This window comes from Camelina sativa, chromosome 20 (genome assembly GCF_000633955.1).
Source record: "Camelina sativa cultivar DH55 chromosome 20, Cs, whole genome shotgun sequence".
NCBI lineage: Eukaryota > Viridiplantae > Streptophyta > Magnoliopsida > Brassicales > Brassicaceae > Camelina > Camelina sativa.
This window is the reverse complement of record NC_025704.1, coordinates 8,101,719-8,115,681: the sequence shown is the minus strand read 5'-3', so window position 1 is coordinate 8,115,681 and position 13,963 is coordinate 8,101,719. Positions and strand designations below refer to the sequence as shown.

General features: G+C 36.2%; 4 protein-coding genes across 4 annotated transcripts in view; 3 read left to right on the top strand and 1 right to left on the bottom strand.

Moving 5' to 3' along the window:
• Nucleotides 1–13,963, top strand: part of LOC104770002 — a 59,051-nt gene that overhangs the window by 27,401 nt on the left and 17,687 nt on the right. The gene's annotated exons all lie outside the window — the stretch shown is intronic.
• LOC104772306 (protein FAR1-RELATED SEQUENCE 5-like) lies at nucleotides 1,464–2,741 on the top strand. The gene has a single exon (XM_010496937.1). It carries the CDS (start codon nucleotides 1,464–1,466, stop codon nucleotides 2,739–2,741), a length of 1,278 nt encoding a protein of 425 aa, XP_010495239.1.
• LOC109131157 (uncharacterized protein At3g43530-like) lies at nucleotides 4,728–7,184 on the bottom strand. The gene is made up of 6 exons (XM_019241821.1): nucleotides 7,163–7,184; nucleotides 7,020–7,099; nucleotides 5,997–6,887; nucleotides 5,771–5,914; nucleotides 5,127–5,646; nucleotides 4,728–5,026 (listed from the first exon to the last, which is right to left on the bottom strand). The coding sequence occupies exons 1-6, from the start codon at nucleotides 7,182–7,184 to the stop codon at nucleotides 4,728–4,730; spliced, it is 1,956 nt and encodes a 651-aa protein (XP_019097366.1).
• LOC104769999 lies at nucleotides 8,061–9,307 on the top strand. Its single transcript, XM_010494343.2, has 4 exons — nucleotides 8,061–8,436; nucleotides 8,536–8,670; nucleotides 8,778–8,983; nucleotides 9,091–9,307. Exons 1-4 carry the CDS (start codon nucleotides 8,104–8,106, stop codon nucleotides 9,122–9,124), a joined length of 708 nt encoding a protein of 235 aa, XP_010492645.1. The 5' UTR covers nucleotides 8,061–8,103; the 3' UTR covers nucleotides 9,125–9,307.

The following is a 13,963-nucleotide window of genomic DNA, read 5'->3' as shown; positions in this document are numbered from 1 at the left end:
ATTGTTATGTAGTGTTTGAATCGTGTTGAATCAAGAGAATCTCATATCTGAGTAGACCAATTTTAGTGGAGCGGCAGAGTATAGGATAACTGAAAATACTGGTACAAATGTAAGATTTAAGGACAAATGATATAACCGGTACAACTTTGGATTTGTAATTGTCTTTTATATGGTTATATTTCCAGGAGGCCATGAAGAAGAATAACCACACAAGTGTACATTATGACATTGGCGGATACTATTCAGAGCATGAGTGGATTTCCAAGAATCTACTATATGCTATATTGTTTAAGACGGCATCTTTGGAGAAGATAACATATTCTGTGTTAGTAGATAAGATACGGAAGAAGAGCGCAATAAATGAAGCCGGTGGAAAGCTGAAATTGAGTTACCGTCAATCTAAAGCTCGGAGAGAGTCAAATATTGAAGATGACGATGATGTATATGTATTTTTAACGTCATTGGACACAGATGGACTTAAACCAGTATTGCATGTGGAGGTGGTAAATGGTGTCGAGCAACTGTCAAGAGCGGAGCGGGGAAGTTCTGTTGGCGTAAATTATGAGAGTGTTGATGGTCAACAGTGTAATGCAGGAATCATTACTATTTTTAGAGAGGGGGAAACATTACAACAAGAGCCGGTTATTGTAGAGCCTATAGTTGAAGAAACGGATATTGAACATCCGATGGAGAACGCTGAGAGAATGGAGCATGCTGATAGAATGGAGAATCCTGATAGAATGGAGAATTTTGATAGGATGGACAATGCTGATAGAATGGAGAATGCTGAGAGAATGGAGAATGTTGAGAGAATGGAGATTGTTGAAAATGTTGTTATTGGAAATTCTGAGAATGTAGTGGATGTGGATAACCTGATAGGTAATGTGGATGTCGTTGAGGTTGGTAGGCTTGAATATGATGAGCCTCCACGTCATGTAGAAGTAAGTCACACTTATAAAGAATGGGATGATGGTACAGGTCTTGAAATATTTCAAGAATTTTCTTCTAAAGAGGCAGTATGGGATGTGCTTAACAAAGCTGCAAATAAGCACTGTTATGGTGTGAAGACAGTTGCGTCTGACACGAAGCATCTTATGGTGGAATGTAGTCAAGCTTCAAAAGGTTGTGAATGGTATTTGCGAGCTGGAAAAATTAAGGATTCTGATTTTTGGAGTGTTTGAGTACATAGAAACATGCACACATGCTCTCGGTCTGAAGACAGTACAAGCTATATCAAACAAAAAGGCACACCAAGACTAGTAGCATCTGTTTTGCATGAAGATTATCCAGGTATATTTGATACCCCGACTCCTAAAAACATCATGAGTATAGTTCGAGGTAGACTGGGTTTGCATTGTTCCTACTCCACCGCCTTAAGAGGGGAAAAACAACATGTTAAAGATGTGCGAGGGAGTCCTGAAACAAGCTACAAGAATTTGGAATTTTATCTACACATGTTACGAATGGTGAATCCTGGGACAATAACAAGTGTCGAGTTGGACGAAGAAAAAAGGTTCAAATTCTTATTCATTGCTTTAGGGGCTTGCATTGAAGGGTTTAGGGCAATGAGAAAGGTAATAGTTGTTGATGCAACACATCTGAAGACTATGTATGGTGGTATGTTGGTTTTCGCAACAGCTCAGGATCCTAATCATCACCATTACCCCATTGCGTTTGGTGTGATTGATACTGAGAATCATGTTAGTTGGCCATGGTTTTTCAACAAGCTGAAAACCGTCGTACCGGATGATCCTGAATTGGTTTTTATAAGTGACAGGCATAAAAGCATAATATATGCCGTCTCGGAGGTGTACCCAAGTGCAAGGCATGCTCACTGTATATATCATTTAAGTAAAAACCTCAGAGAATATGTCAAGACCGACAAGGATATAGCTTCAGATAAATTCAAGGAGTGCGCTCATATTTATACTAAGAATGATTTCGATAGAGAGTTTATGGATTTTAGAAGGAGGTTTCCTAATGCCGCTAAATATTTAGATGAAAAGATTGGGTTGGATAAATGGGCAAGATGCCATTTTGAAGGAGATAAGTACAACATTGACACAAGCAACGCAGCCGAATCAATGAACAGTGTGTTTGTTGAAGCAAGGAAGACCCATTTGTTGCCTATGATTGATACTATTATTGAGAAATTTTCTGAATGGTTCAACAAACATAGGAAAGATTCTGCTGGTGCATCAAACACAAGGAAACTGGTGCCGGTTGTGGAGAATGAATTGCATGACCGTTGTGAAATTGCAGTACGTTTAACAGTGATTGAGTTAAACATCTACCACCTTGAGTACAACGTCATAGGTCTGGATGGGAAGACTTATTTGGTGGATTTGAAAATGAAAAGTTGTTCTTGCAGATGTTTTGATATCGACAAGTACCCATGTGTCCATGCCATGGCCGCGCTCAGAAATCTCATGAGGAGAGAAGTAAGAAGAGTGCATATCGAAATGCATGATCTCTGCTCAATATATTACTTGATTGAGACGTGGGCATTGGCATATTACAGAACAATTTATGTTGTGCCCCATGAGTCTGACTGGAATGTTCCTGCTGCAATTCGACAATTAATGGCTAAGCCGCCAGAGTACACTAAAACTGGTGGTGGAAGAACACAAGAAAAGAAGTTCCGTTCTATTGCGGAACGTCGTCGTAAGAGGAGGAGGCAAATGAAGTTTAAACCTGGCATAAATTTGGAAAAGTTTCTGCAGCCTCCAAATCTTGCTTAACAAACTGAGGACACCTAAGCACTTTGTTTTATGTATTTGTCTTTTATGGAATGCTCTGTTTTGTGTTGTTTATCGTAGAACCAATTGTAACTTTTGACAAACTAAGTTCTTCATTTTATGTATGTGTTTTGATGTGGTAATTCAGAAAACCAGGTTCATCTGGAGACAACTAAGAATAACACTTATTAATGGGTTTAATGCATAATAAGGTTCAACTGGATCAACTTTCAGGTTCAACAGGTACAACTAAAAGGTTCAACTGGTAAAACCAATATGTTTATTTGATGTGTATCAACGTCTGCTATCTCAAGTATGTATTGCTGATATTAAGATAAATTAGAAGTAAGAAAAAATCCATAACATGAAAAAAATATAGTGACAATTATTTTTATTTTTTCTTAATACAAGCTATTGTATTGTTTCATATGAACCTCTCTTCAAAGTATATGGGACTCTTTGTTCTTCTCATATCATTTTACAACAAAATACGGGAAAATTACGATATCGTTAAAATTTTCCAACCAGAACCTCTTAACTGATAAATTATCAATATTCAAAATTTGGCCAACTTGAATCCCTAAAGTTTAAGTAAAGGCCAACTATAAAAACACGAAAATCTATTAAATTCCAACAATGTTAGTGTCGGAACAACTGAACACTTACGTACAACTATGAGTAAAGATATCTGTATATTAATATTATTCCGCCGACATTTCTGAAGAAATAGACACGTGCTCTCCTATGAGTAAAGATAACTGTATTTTAATATTATCTCCACAATATATTTATTCCGCTCTCCTATTTCACAATTTCATAATTTCATTTTCTCAAATTCTTCACAATTTCAAAAGTAGATCTAGGGTTTCGAACAAACGAAGTAACGCCGTCGCCGATTTCAGGTTTCGATAATTAACCATGCCAATCAGCTACACTGAGAGTTCCAAAACTGAAGCAAGCTTCGATAGTGGCGGTGCAAGAGCGGACGGTAATTATGGAGTTCCAACCATATGTTTCTGTGGCGAACAGATGAAACGAGAAGTGTGTGCTACTGGGGAGAATCAAGGCAGAAAATACTACAAGTGCCCAAAGAGTGAGGTAACGCTGTTTTGTATTGCAATTGTATTAAGTTTACTTTACTTTAGTAATTGAGCTTTCTTAGTAATGTTGTGTTGAATTCTGTTGTGTTCCGTTTTTTCAAAATTTGAGTATAGGTGGGTGGAGAACATTTATCTAAGTGGTGGGATGATGCTATTGATGAAGAGTTTCTCAGGTTGTGGCACGAAATTAGGACCCAGTGTGGTGTTAATCATCCTGGAATGGAGTCCATTCGTCAGTCATTGAGTCGTATGCGTCTTGAACTTGATTCCCTTAAGGAGGAGCAGAGTCAGCAAATTAAGCAGATGCCTACTTTGGAGGCACTTTCTGAGTCAATGCGTGTTATGCGTATTAACATGGCACATGTTAAGGAGGAGAATGACCTTATTGTACGCTTGTACCGTTTTGGAGGTGGTGATGCGATGGACGCATTTCGTGAGCATCTCCGTGTTATGCGTATTGAGGTTGGTGATCTGAAAGAGCGCTTAGCCAAGAAAGAATCTGAGATTCATAAGCTAAAGGAGTTACTTGCTAAGTGGTAATTGTGTGCGTCTAACTTTCTAAGACATTGTTGTATAACTGTCTAAGTCTATGTTGTATAACTGTCTAAGACTATGTTGTTTAAGCTTTATAAGACTATGTTGTTTAAGCTTTCATGAGCACTATGTAAGACCATGTTGTGTAGTGGAGTTTCGTTTCGGTGTAGTACCACATAACACTAGTTGTTTCAAATTACTAATATTGTAGTTGTACCAAATTATACCAGTTGTCTGAACTAAAATACACATAGTTGTTCTTAAGAAAATAGTTGTACCTAAATAACACCAAAATACCAATTAAAAATATTCGAAGACTTTCAAATAAAATCCAACTTTCGAAATACACACAATCCTACTTTCGCTGTTGCTTCCCACCTCTTGTGTATGGTGTCTTGAGCAGCTTGGATGGTGCCCTTCTTCGCTTCTTCCCAGTTTCTATTAAAGTGACATTGTCATTCTTTTCTTTACCCTTCTTCTTCGTATTCACCTTCTTCTTCTCTTGCTCCTTAATCTTCTCTTGTTCCTCAATTTCCACTTCTTCCTCCATTTCCTCTTGATCCTTCTCATTCTCATTCTCTTCATCCTTCTCATTCTCCTTCTCCTTCTCTTGATCCTTCTCTTTCCCCTTCTCTTGATTCTTCTCCTGACCCTCTGCATAATTTTGGTAACAGACAACTATTAAGAATAACAAGTAAACCCATAACACATATTTCCACCAACAGATAAACTTAACCAAAGTACTCGATCATACCATGAGCCTTTGCAGAGACGGGGTCATTTGGCGTCCCCTGAACAATTCCGTTGTCATGTGACTTCTCCTGACCACAAGTTGTTGGCGTTCTCGGACCATAATTCATTGGCGTGTCCTGACAATATATTACTCTTTCAGCTTCTTTATCTAACTGCGATGATACATACATTTCAACAAACTCCATTCTATCATTCAAACCAGCAAGCTTGTTCGTGATTTCCTCAAACCCTTTCTCCATCGCTTCCTTTAATGACCTAATAGATGCACCCATATCCTGGATTTCATTTCCAATTTCTGGGATTTCATTTGCAGTCTCAGGGACTTGAATGAGACTTCTACCAGCCAAGTCCAGTTTGTACAGCCCTTTCCACCATATCTTCTTCTTCTGTACAATTAGACGGTCTCTCCAACTATCAACAAGTGGGTCAATTACACCTATCCCATCATCAAAACCATCATCTATTATGTGCGTCAAAAGATGTTTCTCATCCATGTCTGGTTCCAAGATGCTAATAATAGCCTGAAAATGCAAATATTTTTTTTTTAGATTCAAACACATGACATAACATATCGTATGATTAATTAAACTATCAACACAAAGTTCAAAAACTGTCTATACAAAATCTAGCCGTTTTATTTCCAACTGCTGCATTAATTTCTTCCAAGGTAAAACCTTTCATGCAACTTTCGGTGAACTTGTGCTTGCACATCCTTGGACAATCCCTCTCTGCCGGTATAACTTCTCTAAATTTGTCTCCAAGATGTGGAATACACTCAAATGCCAGAATCTACAAATAAAGTTACAATGTGTGAGTGTTAAATCATACGACAATCACATTAAAAGAAGTAAAAAAATTCACTGAAAATTACCTCCAGAGGAACAATGAATCCACAAAAGCTAGTTTGTGCTTTTTCTTTCACCGACCTTTTCATGTTCTTCATAACCCTCCGAATCCCTTTCATACACTCATCAAATGAATAACGCCCCCAAGGAAATTTCTCCACAGCTTCTAAGTCATCAACAACACGTAGAAGGAACGGATCTATGTTTCCATCATCCTTAGAACTAGCTTTTACTACTTTGCACAGGAAGTACAAGATAGTCATCCTCACTCTATCAGTTGAGCTCTTACTCTTCATTTTCTTCAGCTTCGCTTCCACATCTTTAATTTTAATTTTCTCAATCCTTTTAAACATCCTTCTTGCAAATTCCCAGCCCCCTATTTTTTTTTTGTAGTTCGGTGGGTACTCATAGCAGTCAAACCCGGTTAACAATGCATGCTCTTTCAAAGAGTACCTAATAGGCACTCCATTCACTACAAACCAACACTCTCTATCCATGTTCGTAGAAGCTGTACGAAGCAGAAGCATCCACATACCTTGCACCATGTGGTTTGGCTCCCTAGGCATGTGGAATACATGCTTGAATTGAGAATGCTTCTTGAACCAACTGACTTCTTCTTCAAATGTCTCTATGTATTCTACTGTCTGAGTCACAAGAAACCTGCTTCCTATCTTACAACCCTTGTTGTAATAAGTTTCCTCAAAGAACACCTCTGGCGGCGGTGGTTGGGATTCATCTTCCTCAACATCTTCATAAATATCATCATAACCCCCATCATCACCATCGTTATCAGCATCATCCCTATCATTTTCAGCAGCATTAGCATCATTTTCAACAGCATCATCACCATCATTATCAGCATCATCACCGGCATCATCACCATCATCATCACCATCATTATCAGCATCATCACTATCCTGCAAATCACATAGACAGACTTACTTACTTACTTGTTATAGTTCTCCGAATTTTCTCTAACTATACTTTTTCTCAAACCATCATTTCTTGTAAATTTGTTTCACACTTATCACTTGCTTAAATGTATCTACCTGCTCATCGGGTTCTGATTCCTCCTCTTCATGCAATTCATTTGTATTCCCCTCTTCGGTAGAAGTTGTTGCTTCCCCTCCTTCGCTGGGAGGTGCTATCACAGGATCAACGGTGGCTTCGGTTGTTTAGTCATAAACTATACCATCATCTTTCACAATATCCATTGCTGAGACTGAACAAGAATAACCAAACGACTAGATTAAATTTTTTTTAATCAACCCAAACAACCAAAGTAATTGAAGATACGAATCAAACAACCAAAATTCTTTTAATCAAGCCAAACAACCAAACGACTAACAAGATGAAGGTGCAAACCAAACAACCAAATGTTGAAGATGCGAACCAAACAACCAAAATTCTTTTAATCAAACCAAACAACCAAACGACTAACAAGATGAAGGGAAGCGAATGATTTTACCAATTCCAATTTAATCGTCCTGGGGGAATTGTCGACGATGGAGTCTACTAACCGGGAGAAGATGAGCTTCGAAACTCGATGGGAGTAGATCGAATGCTCGAGTAGATGCAAAAGCTGGGCTCCTTTTTTTCCCCAGAGAAATTTTTCTTTTTCCTTTTTGACAGTTAGACGAGTTAGACTTCGCGATTTAGGGATTTAGGGTTCTTTACCGGATCTTTTGTTCGGATGCTCCGTTTTATTGGATTTGGGTCGAATTGTTTGGTTGGGTCTGTAATATTCCATCTTTTACAAGGTTTTATAGACTTATCCTTCAGTTTTCAGTATTAAAATTTTTTTTAAATAATATCGAAATAAGAGGGTGGCATTCACGATCAAATTTTTTTTGGAAGTGGCATTCCAGCAGTGCGCTCCTGTTCAAGCTAGAACCATATCAAATTAAAGCAAATTGGTTTGTTGATGATACTTGATAGTTGATATGCACCGTATAGTCGTAAAGTTGTTTGGGGTTTTAATTGGGCTTGATCCCTATAATGCATGGCCCATATTTTCTTTCGAAAGAAAATTGCTACTGAGGGCCATATTGTATTTGTATCGTCGTCTCTCTATATTTGGAGGAATTCCCAAATCTCTCACAAAGGGACATTTCTAGGGTTTCCGCGACGACGATGATGACTACCGTGATGAGCTGCGATGTCGATGTGACGACGAAAAGAGATTCAGACAAGTTTAACTTTTCGCCGATGGAAAAGGAAAACTTGTACGAGGAAGACACTGAAAGCGAAAGCGAAAGCGAAGAAACCGAGAGCGAAGGCGATGGAAGCGTGACGGTCGGGAAATACATAGGGTTAGAAGACATGGAAGAACCGGAACCGGAGTGGGATGTGGACAGCTTTGATGGTCGGGAATACGAATCAGATGCAGAGATTCGTGACAGCTTTGCTAACGAAAATGATTACATGGAATACCGCGAAGAAAGGATCCAGGCTCTGGAGGATAGGGTACGTAATTTCAATGCCATCGTTTCTTCCTAAACAAACTAGTAGCTATATCTCTGTCTGCCTTCAATTTCCTTAAAAAAGTCTTCTTTTTTTTGGTAGGGGTTTTTACCAGATCCATTCAATTACATTGGCGCTATTCAGAATCTGGATGGACCAGCTTATGGAAACATGACTAATAGGGAGTACTTGGCGGGTCTTGCTTCCATGTGCGTTAAGAAACTCAACGAGGTTAAGGTCAGTTGTACTCCGATTATTATCAAGCTTTGTTTTTTTTTTTCGTTTCTTCAGAAAGTAAATATAAGATTGGATCATTTTCTTTTTCTTTTCTTGCTTACTTAAAGGGAAAGACTGTGGAATTTGATAGTATTGTGAGAGCCACTACAAATGCTGGAGGAGCTAGTTGGAAGCTGTATATAACGTTTATGGCTCGGGAGTATCCGAATGGGCCTCTCCTGGAGTATCAGGTTAAGGCCATGGATTTCGTTGGAGATTCTCGACCTCCTTTTCCCATTCTCTGCAGACCTGCCCCTAAACCCCTAAACCACTAGTAATTAGTTATATTGATTTTGATGCTATTTGTGTTTTACTCCTGATTCTTTATTCTTGAATATTCTTGTTTTGATTTGTTATTTGTTTTCTTTATAAATTGCGTAGCTTGGCTAGTGAAGACAAGGATACGCTGGAGTGATGCATATAACCTTGTGGTCTCATTTGGCAAGTGGTTTCTTAATTGGCTAAAAAAATATAACTTGTAGAGGCAAAATTTTGTTGTTCAGTCGGAACGATTGATACAAAGGATTATCAAAACGGTTGCTATAATGAAATTAAAAAGAACTATAGTTTGTAGTAATCTAAAATATGTGAAGTATTATAGTTGCGGTGAGTCAGTGACGGTGGTGAAAACTTGTCAGAGTTGTCGTTTCTCAAAGGAATAAATCTTACGTACGTATGTTATCATATTTCTCTGCACCGTACAAGGCTAGCTGTACGTAGCAATTTAAATTTCAAAACTCAATAGCATATCATGAAACAATTCGCCTGTTGCTTAGCTTTCTTGGGATTACTTTCTACGGTATCTACGATTTTGGTAGTTTGGAAGCACAGGCCAGCGGTTAAAAACTGGACTAATAAAGATGAGTGACGAGGACAATGTAAGTGATAAGTCTGATTGATTGGATCATCATACAATATTCTATTTGAATCAAAATATATGATATGAGTCTCACTGTCTGATAGGGAGAGTATGTGGAACTGATAAGTATATATTTACTAAAACGTTAGTGAGCCGCATATAAGAAGGTTTCTTTTATGAATGGGACGACGAAACCAAAAGGCCTTCTAATTCGGTTTATTTAATGAAAGTGAGGCCAGCGAGTATAGATACGTTTCAAAAGAACCAGAGTGGGGCTACGATAGCTTTGATGGTCGCGAATTCAAAATCAATCCAAGGATTCGTAGTTTTTCTCCCAACCAGCAACTTTATGACATATACTACAACAACAGGCTTAAGGCTTTCGAGAGTAAGGTATATTAGTTTCTTTGTTTAATCATTTGGTATATTACTATATCGATCTGTTTTAGTCAAACTCTTCTTTGCTTACTGGTCTCAATCACTGCAAAATCCATCTGCTTTTTGTGAAGTCATTTTCAATTTCATCCGTTTTTATTTTTTTACTTGCAACAATAGATTTTGTGTATGCCTTAATTTGATGTTGTTTACTTATATTTTTCAGAAAGAAAAAAATATATATAATATTTTGGTTTTGTAATATATAGGGTTTTCTTCCTGATCCTTCGGTCGGAATCTACGAGCTCAATATCGAGAGGAAGAACGGTGAGAGGGATTTAATTGCAGATCTTGCTAATGTCTGTGTTAAGAAGTTCAACGACACCAAGGTAATTAGTTAAGTTGAATTAAGATGGATATGAATTTTTCATGTTTTGACAGAACAAGACTTTGGAATTGGTGAATGTTGTGAGAGTTAATGTAAGTGGACAAGCTAAATGGAAGCTGTACATCACGTTCATGGCTCGGGAGTATTGTGATGGGCCTCTTGTTGAGTACCAAGCCAAGGTGCTACATTTTGTAATGACACCGGAGGTATCTCCTCTCCCAATTCTCTGCAAACCAAGTCCTAAACTACGACTCTAGATCTCTATCTATATTTAAGGTATTATATATTATTTTTAGAAAAAATGTTTGTCAGCTACTTAAAGTATACGCCAACACATAGCCACACATACAAACAATATAAATGTCTTGTTAACTACGTCAACTATTGTCATCACCTAATGACATCAATAAACAAACATAGGTTATGTATACAACACCATAAACATTCAACTTCGGTAGTTGGTTGGCCAGAATCCGGCATTGACCAGTGTTGACTGATATTGACCAGTGTTAATTGGCGTTGACCAAAAATAAAATTTTTTTTTTCCTAAAAATAACTTTTTTTTGTTTCATGTATTTTTGATAAATAAAGAAAAAGATAAATGATTTGTATAATTTACAACAAAATATAACAACAAAATTTATACAACAAAAAAATACAAGACAATTCTATACCCAAAAAAAAATTATATGACAAACAAAATTTTTGGTTTATCTAGTAACTATTTTGTTAATACAGAAGATATACCAGAAATAATATAATAAAACTATACCACAAAAATTTTATGTATAGTAGATTTCTTCATAAAACTATAACAAATATATACTTTTTCCTTTCAAAAATCATTTTTTATTTTGTATTTTCAAAGGGAGGGGATTTAAATTTTTTTTTTCTTTTTACTTAGTTATAAGATTATGTCATTTGAAATATATCCAAGACATTGCCAACTATTTCTTTATTTTTAATAAGAAAAAGAAAGGAAGAAAATAATGAAAATTCTATTTATTTACATGAAAGACATATATCTAGTAGATAATAAAAAAACAAAAGTTGATATTGTAAAATCAAAGGTTGGTCTTGTAAAATCAAAGAAATAGTTGGTAATGCCTTGGATATATTTCAAATGACATAATCTTATAAGTAAAAAGAGAAAAAAAATATTAAAAATCTCCACCTTTGAAAATACAAAACAAAAAATGGTGGTTAAAAGGAAAAGGTATATATTTGTTATAGTTTTATGAAAAAAACTACTAGACATAAAATTTTGTTTTATAACTTTTTCTTGTTATATTTTGTTTTTGTAAATTATACAATTCATTTATCTTTTTTATTTATTTATTAAAAATACGTAAAAATATTATTATTTTTAGGAAAAAAGAAAAAATATAAATATTTTTTGAATATTTTTTTATGGTCAACACCGGTCAACACTGGTCAACGTCGGTTAACACTGGTCAATTTCGGTCAACACTGGTCAACATCGGATTCCGGCCAACCAACCATCGGAATTGAATGTTTATGATGTTGTACACATAACCTATATTTATTTATGGATGTCCTTATGTAATGACAATAGTTAACATAGTTAACAAAACATTTATATTGTTTGTATGTGTGGCTATGTGATGGTGTATACTTCAAGTAGCTGACAAATATTTTTCTTATTTTTATGTTAAATCTTCATTTTTATTGTGTCTAATTCGTCAGTGGGATTTGTATTGTTTCTGCCAAGTTATAACTGTTAATGTTTCTTTCTGACTAAATTGCAGTGTGATGTGTTGACGAAAAGCTAGCAGAGGCTATGATGCATTCAAGTGAGAGAGTTTTAAGCTATTTGTAAGATTGTGTTGGGTGGGAATATAAGTGTTATCTTATGCTATATTTATGGTTTTTGTAATTTAACTTTTTCTTATGTTAATAATCTCCTTCGTTTTCATTGTGTCTATTTCGTCAGTGGGATTTGTATTGTTTCTGCCAAGTTATAACTGTTAATGTTTCTGACTAAATTGCAATGTGATGTGTTGACGACAAGATAGCAGAGGCTAAGATGCATTCAAGTGAGGGAGTTTTAAGCTATTTATTATAAGAGTGTGTTGGGTGGGAATCTAAGTGTTATGACCTATTATATGTATCTATTATGACATTAGTTCATAATTATCTTGTGCTATATTTATGGTTTGTGTGTGTAATAGATTATGAAGTTTATATGCATTAATGATGCACAGCTTTCTCTCAAGTATTACTGTCAACCATTGCCTAGGCATGTCAATTAGGGCTAAAGCCCACGGGCTGGCCCGGTCCGGTCCTAGAAAACATCGGGTTCGGGCTTAAATATATATGACCAGAAAAAATTGGGTCTTTCGGGCTCAGCCCGTTCGGACTATAAGATTTTTCGGATTTAGTCCGACCGGGCTCGGACCAGTCTGAAAAGCCCTTTAATAAATATATTTGTATTTTTTTGTTAACATTTTTGTTTGATTGCAAATAAATGATTTATTGTAAATAAAGTTTCAAACTCTAATCCTAATTTTCATATTTACTTAATAACCTTACTTAATACTTTTAGAATATTTATCTATGATATTTTATATGAATTATATATTAGTTTATTTGGTTAAAGTATAGATATTTTATTTAATTTTAAAATTTTTCTATTAAATTAAGTTGGTTGTAATAAATATAGATGAGTTATTAAATTTTTGATTGATTTGTTTTATAGTGCACCTTTGAAAATGCTTTTTAAGGCTATAAGTTTGAATTTTTGATCTGTAAGATAAGTCCGGAAAAGCCCTAAAAGCTCTGTAGCCCTGTTAGAGCCGGGCTCGGGCTTTGAAATATAGGCTCGGAAGTATTTCGGGCCGGGCCAGGCCGGGCTGGACTCAGACATATGCGGGTTTTACGGGTTTCGGGCCAGGCCGGACCGGACCATCCCGATTGACACTCCTACCATTGCCTCTCTGATCTCTCTAAGATTTCAACAAACCGTTAATAAACATGATGTTCCCCTACGTCGGTGATATCTACAAGAGAGACGATAATTAGGATATACGGCTTTCTAAAACAAAAACTCATCGAATGTCAAAAGTGACTTCCGCCACACGAGTTAGATGTTTGCCTTGTCGCCTTTGACCTCTAGCTTACAAGTGTTAACCTTCACTCGGAATTCCAAATCTTAACAAGGTGTCAATGCATATATCATAAATGGTCAGACTGGGGATATAGTTAATCTTTGAAGACTACTTAAGTTAAATCCATGACTACAAGACAAAGAGTAACATAACCTAATATGTCCTTCACAATTAAGATGATTATATATGTTTAGGTTTAACGACAAAAAATATTTCTTAAAAAAAGCCAAATTACTTAATTAAACGATCAAGATACACTATTGGACATGTCTCAGCGATGAAGATCCTTCCATATCCGCCAACTCCCCAATTCTTCCCCCAAGTGTTTTGGACCAAGAAAAAAGTTTGCCATCTAGTGTGAACCCATAAGAAACAATGATGAGCACTTGCATGTTTTATATAATCCTAGGTGGCTCCATGCGGTATCTTCTGAAGAGAGTAAGATATTATTTCATTTCTTCTTATTCACTTAATTTCTGTTACAAGCATTGAGCATGTATATAT

Coding starts and splice junctions, on each gene's coding strand:
- LOC104772306 (XM_010496937.1), top strand. CDS start 1,464: ATGGTGAATCCTGGGACAATAACAAGTGTCGAGTTGGACGAAGAAAAA.
- LOC109131157 (XM_019241821.1), bottom strand. CDS start 7,184: ATGGATATTGTGAAAGATGATG. Junction 5,915..5,996: donor GATTCATTGTTCCTCTGGAG/GTAATTTTCAGT, acceptor CTTTATTTGTAG/ATTCTGGCATTTGAGTGTAT. Junction 5,027..5,126: donor CGTCTCTGCAAAGGCTCATG/GTATGATCGAGT, acceptor AAAATTATGCAG/AGGGTCAGGAGAAGAATCAA.
- LOC104769999 (XM_010494343.2), top strand. CDS start 8,104: ATGATGACTACCGTGATGAGCTGCGATGTCGATGTGACGACGAAAAGA. Junction 8,437..8,535: donor TCCAGGCTCTGGAGGATAGG/GTACGTAATTTC, acceptor TTTTTTTGGTAG/GGGTTTTTACCAGATCCATT. Junction 8,984..9,090: donor CCTAAACCCCTAAACCACTA/GTAATTAGTTAT, acceptor TAAATTGCGTAG/CTTGGCTAGTGAAGACAAGG.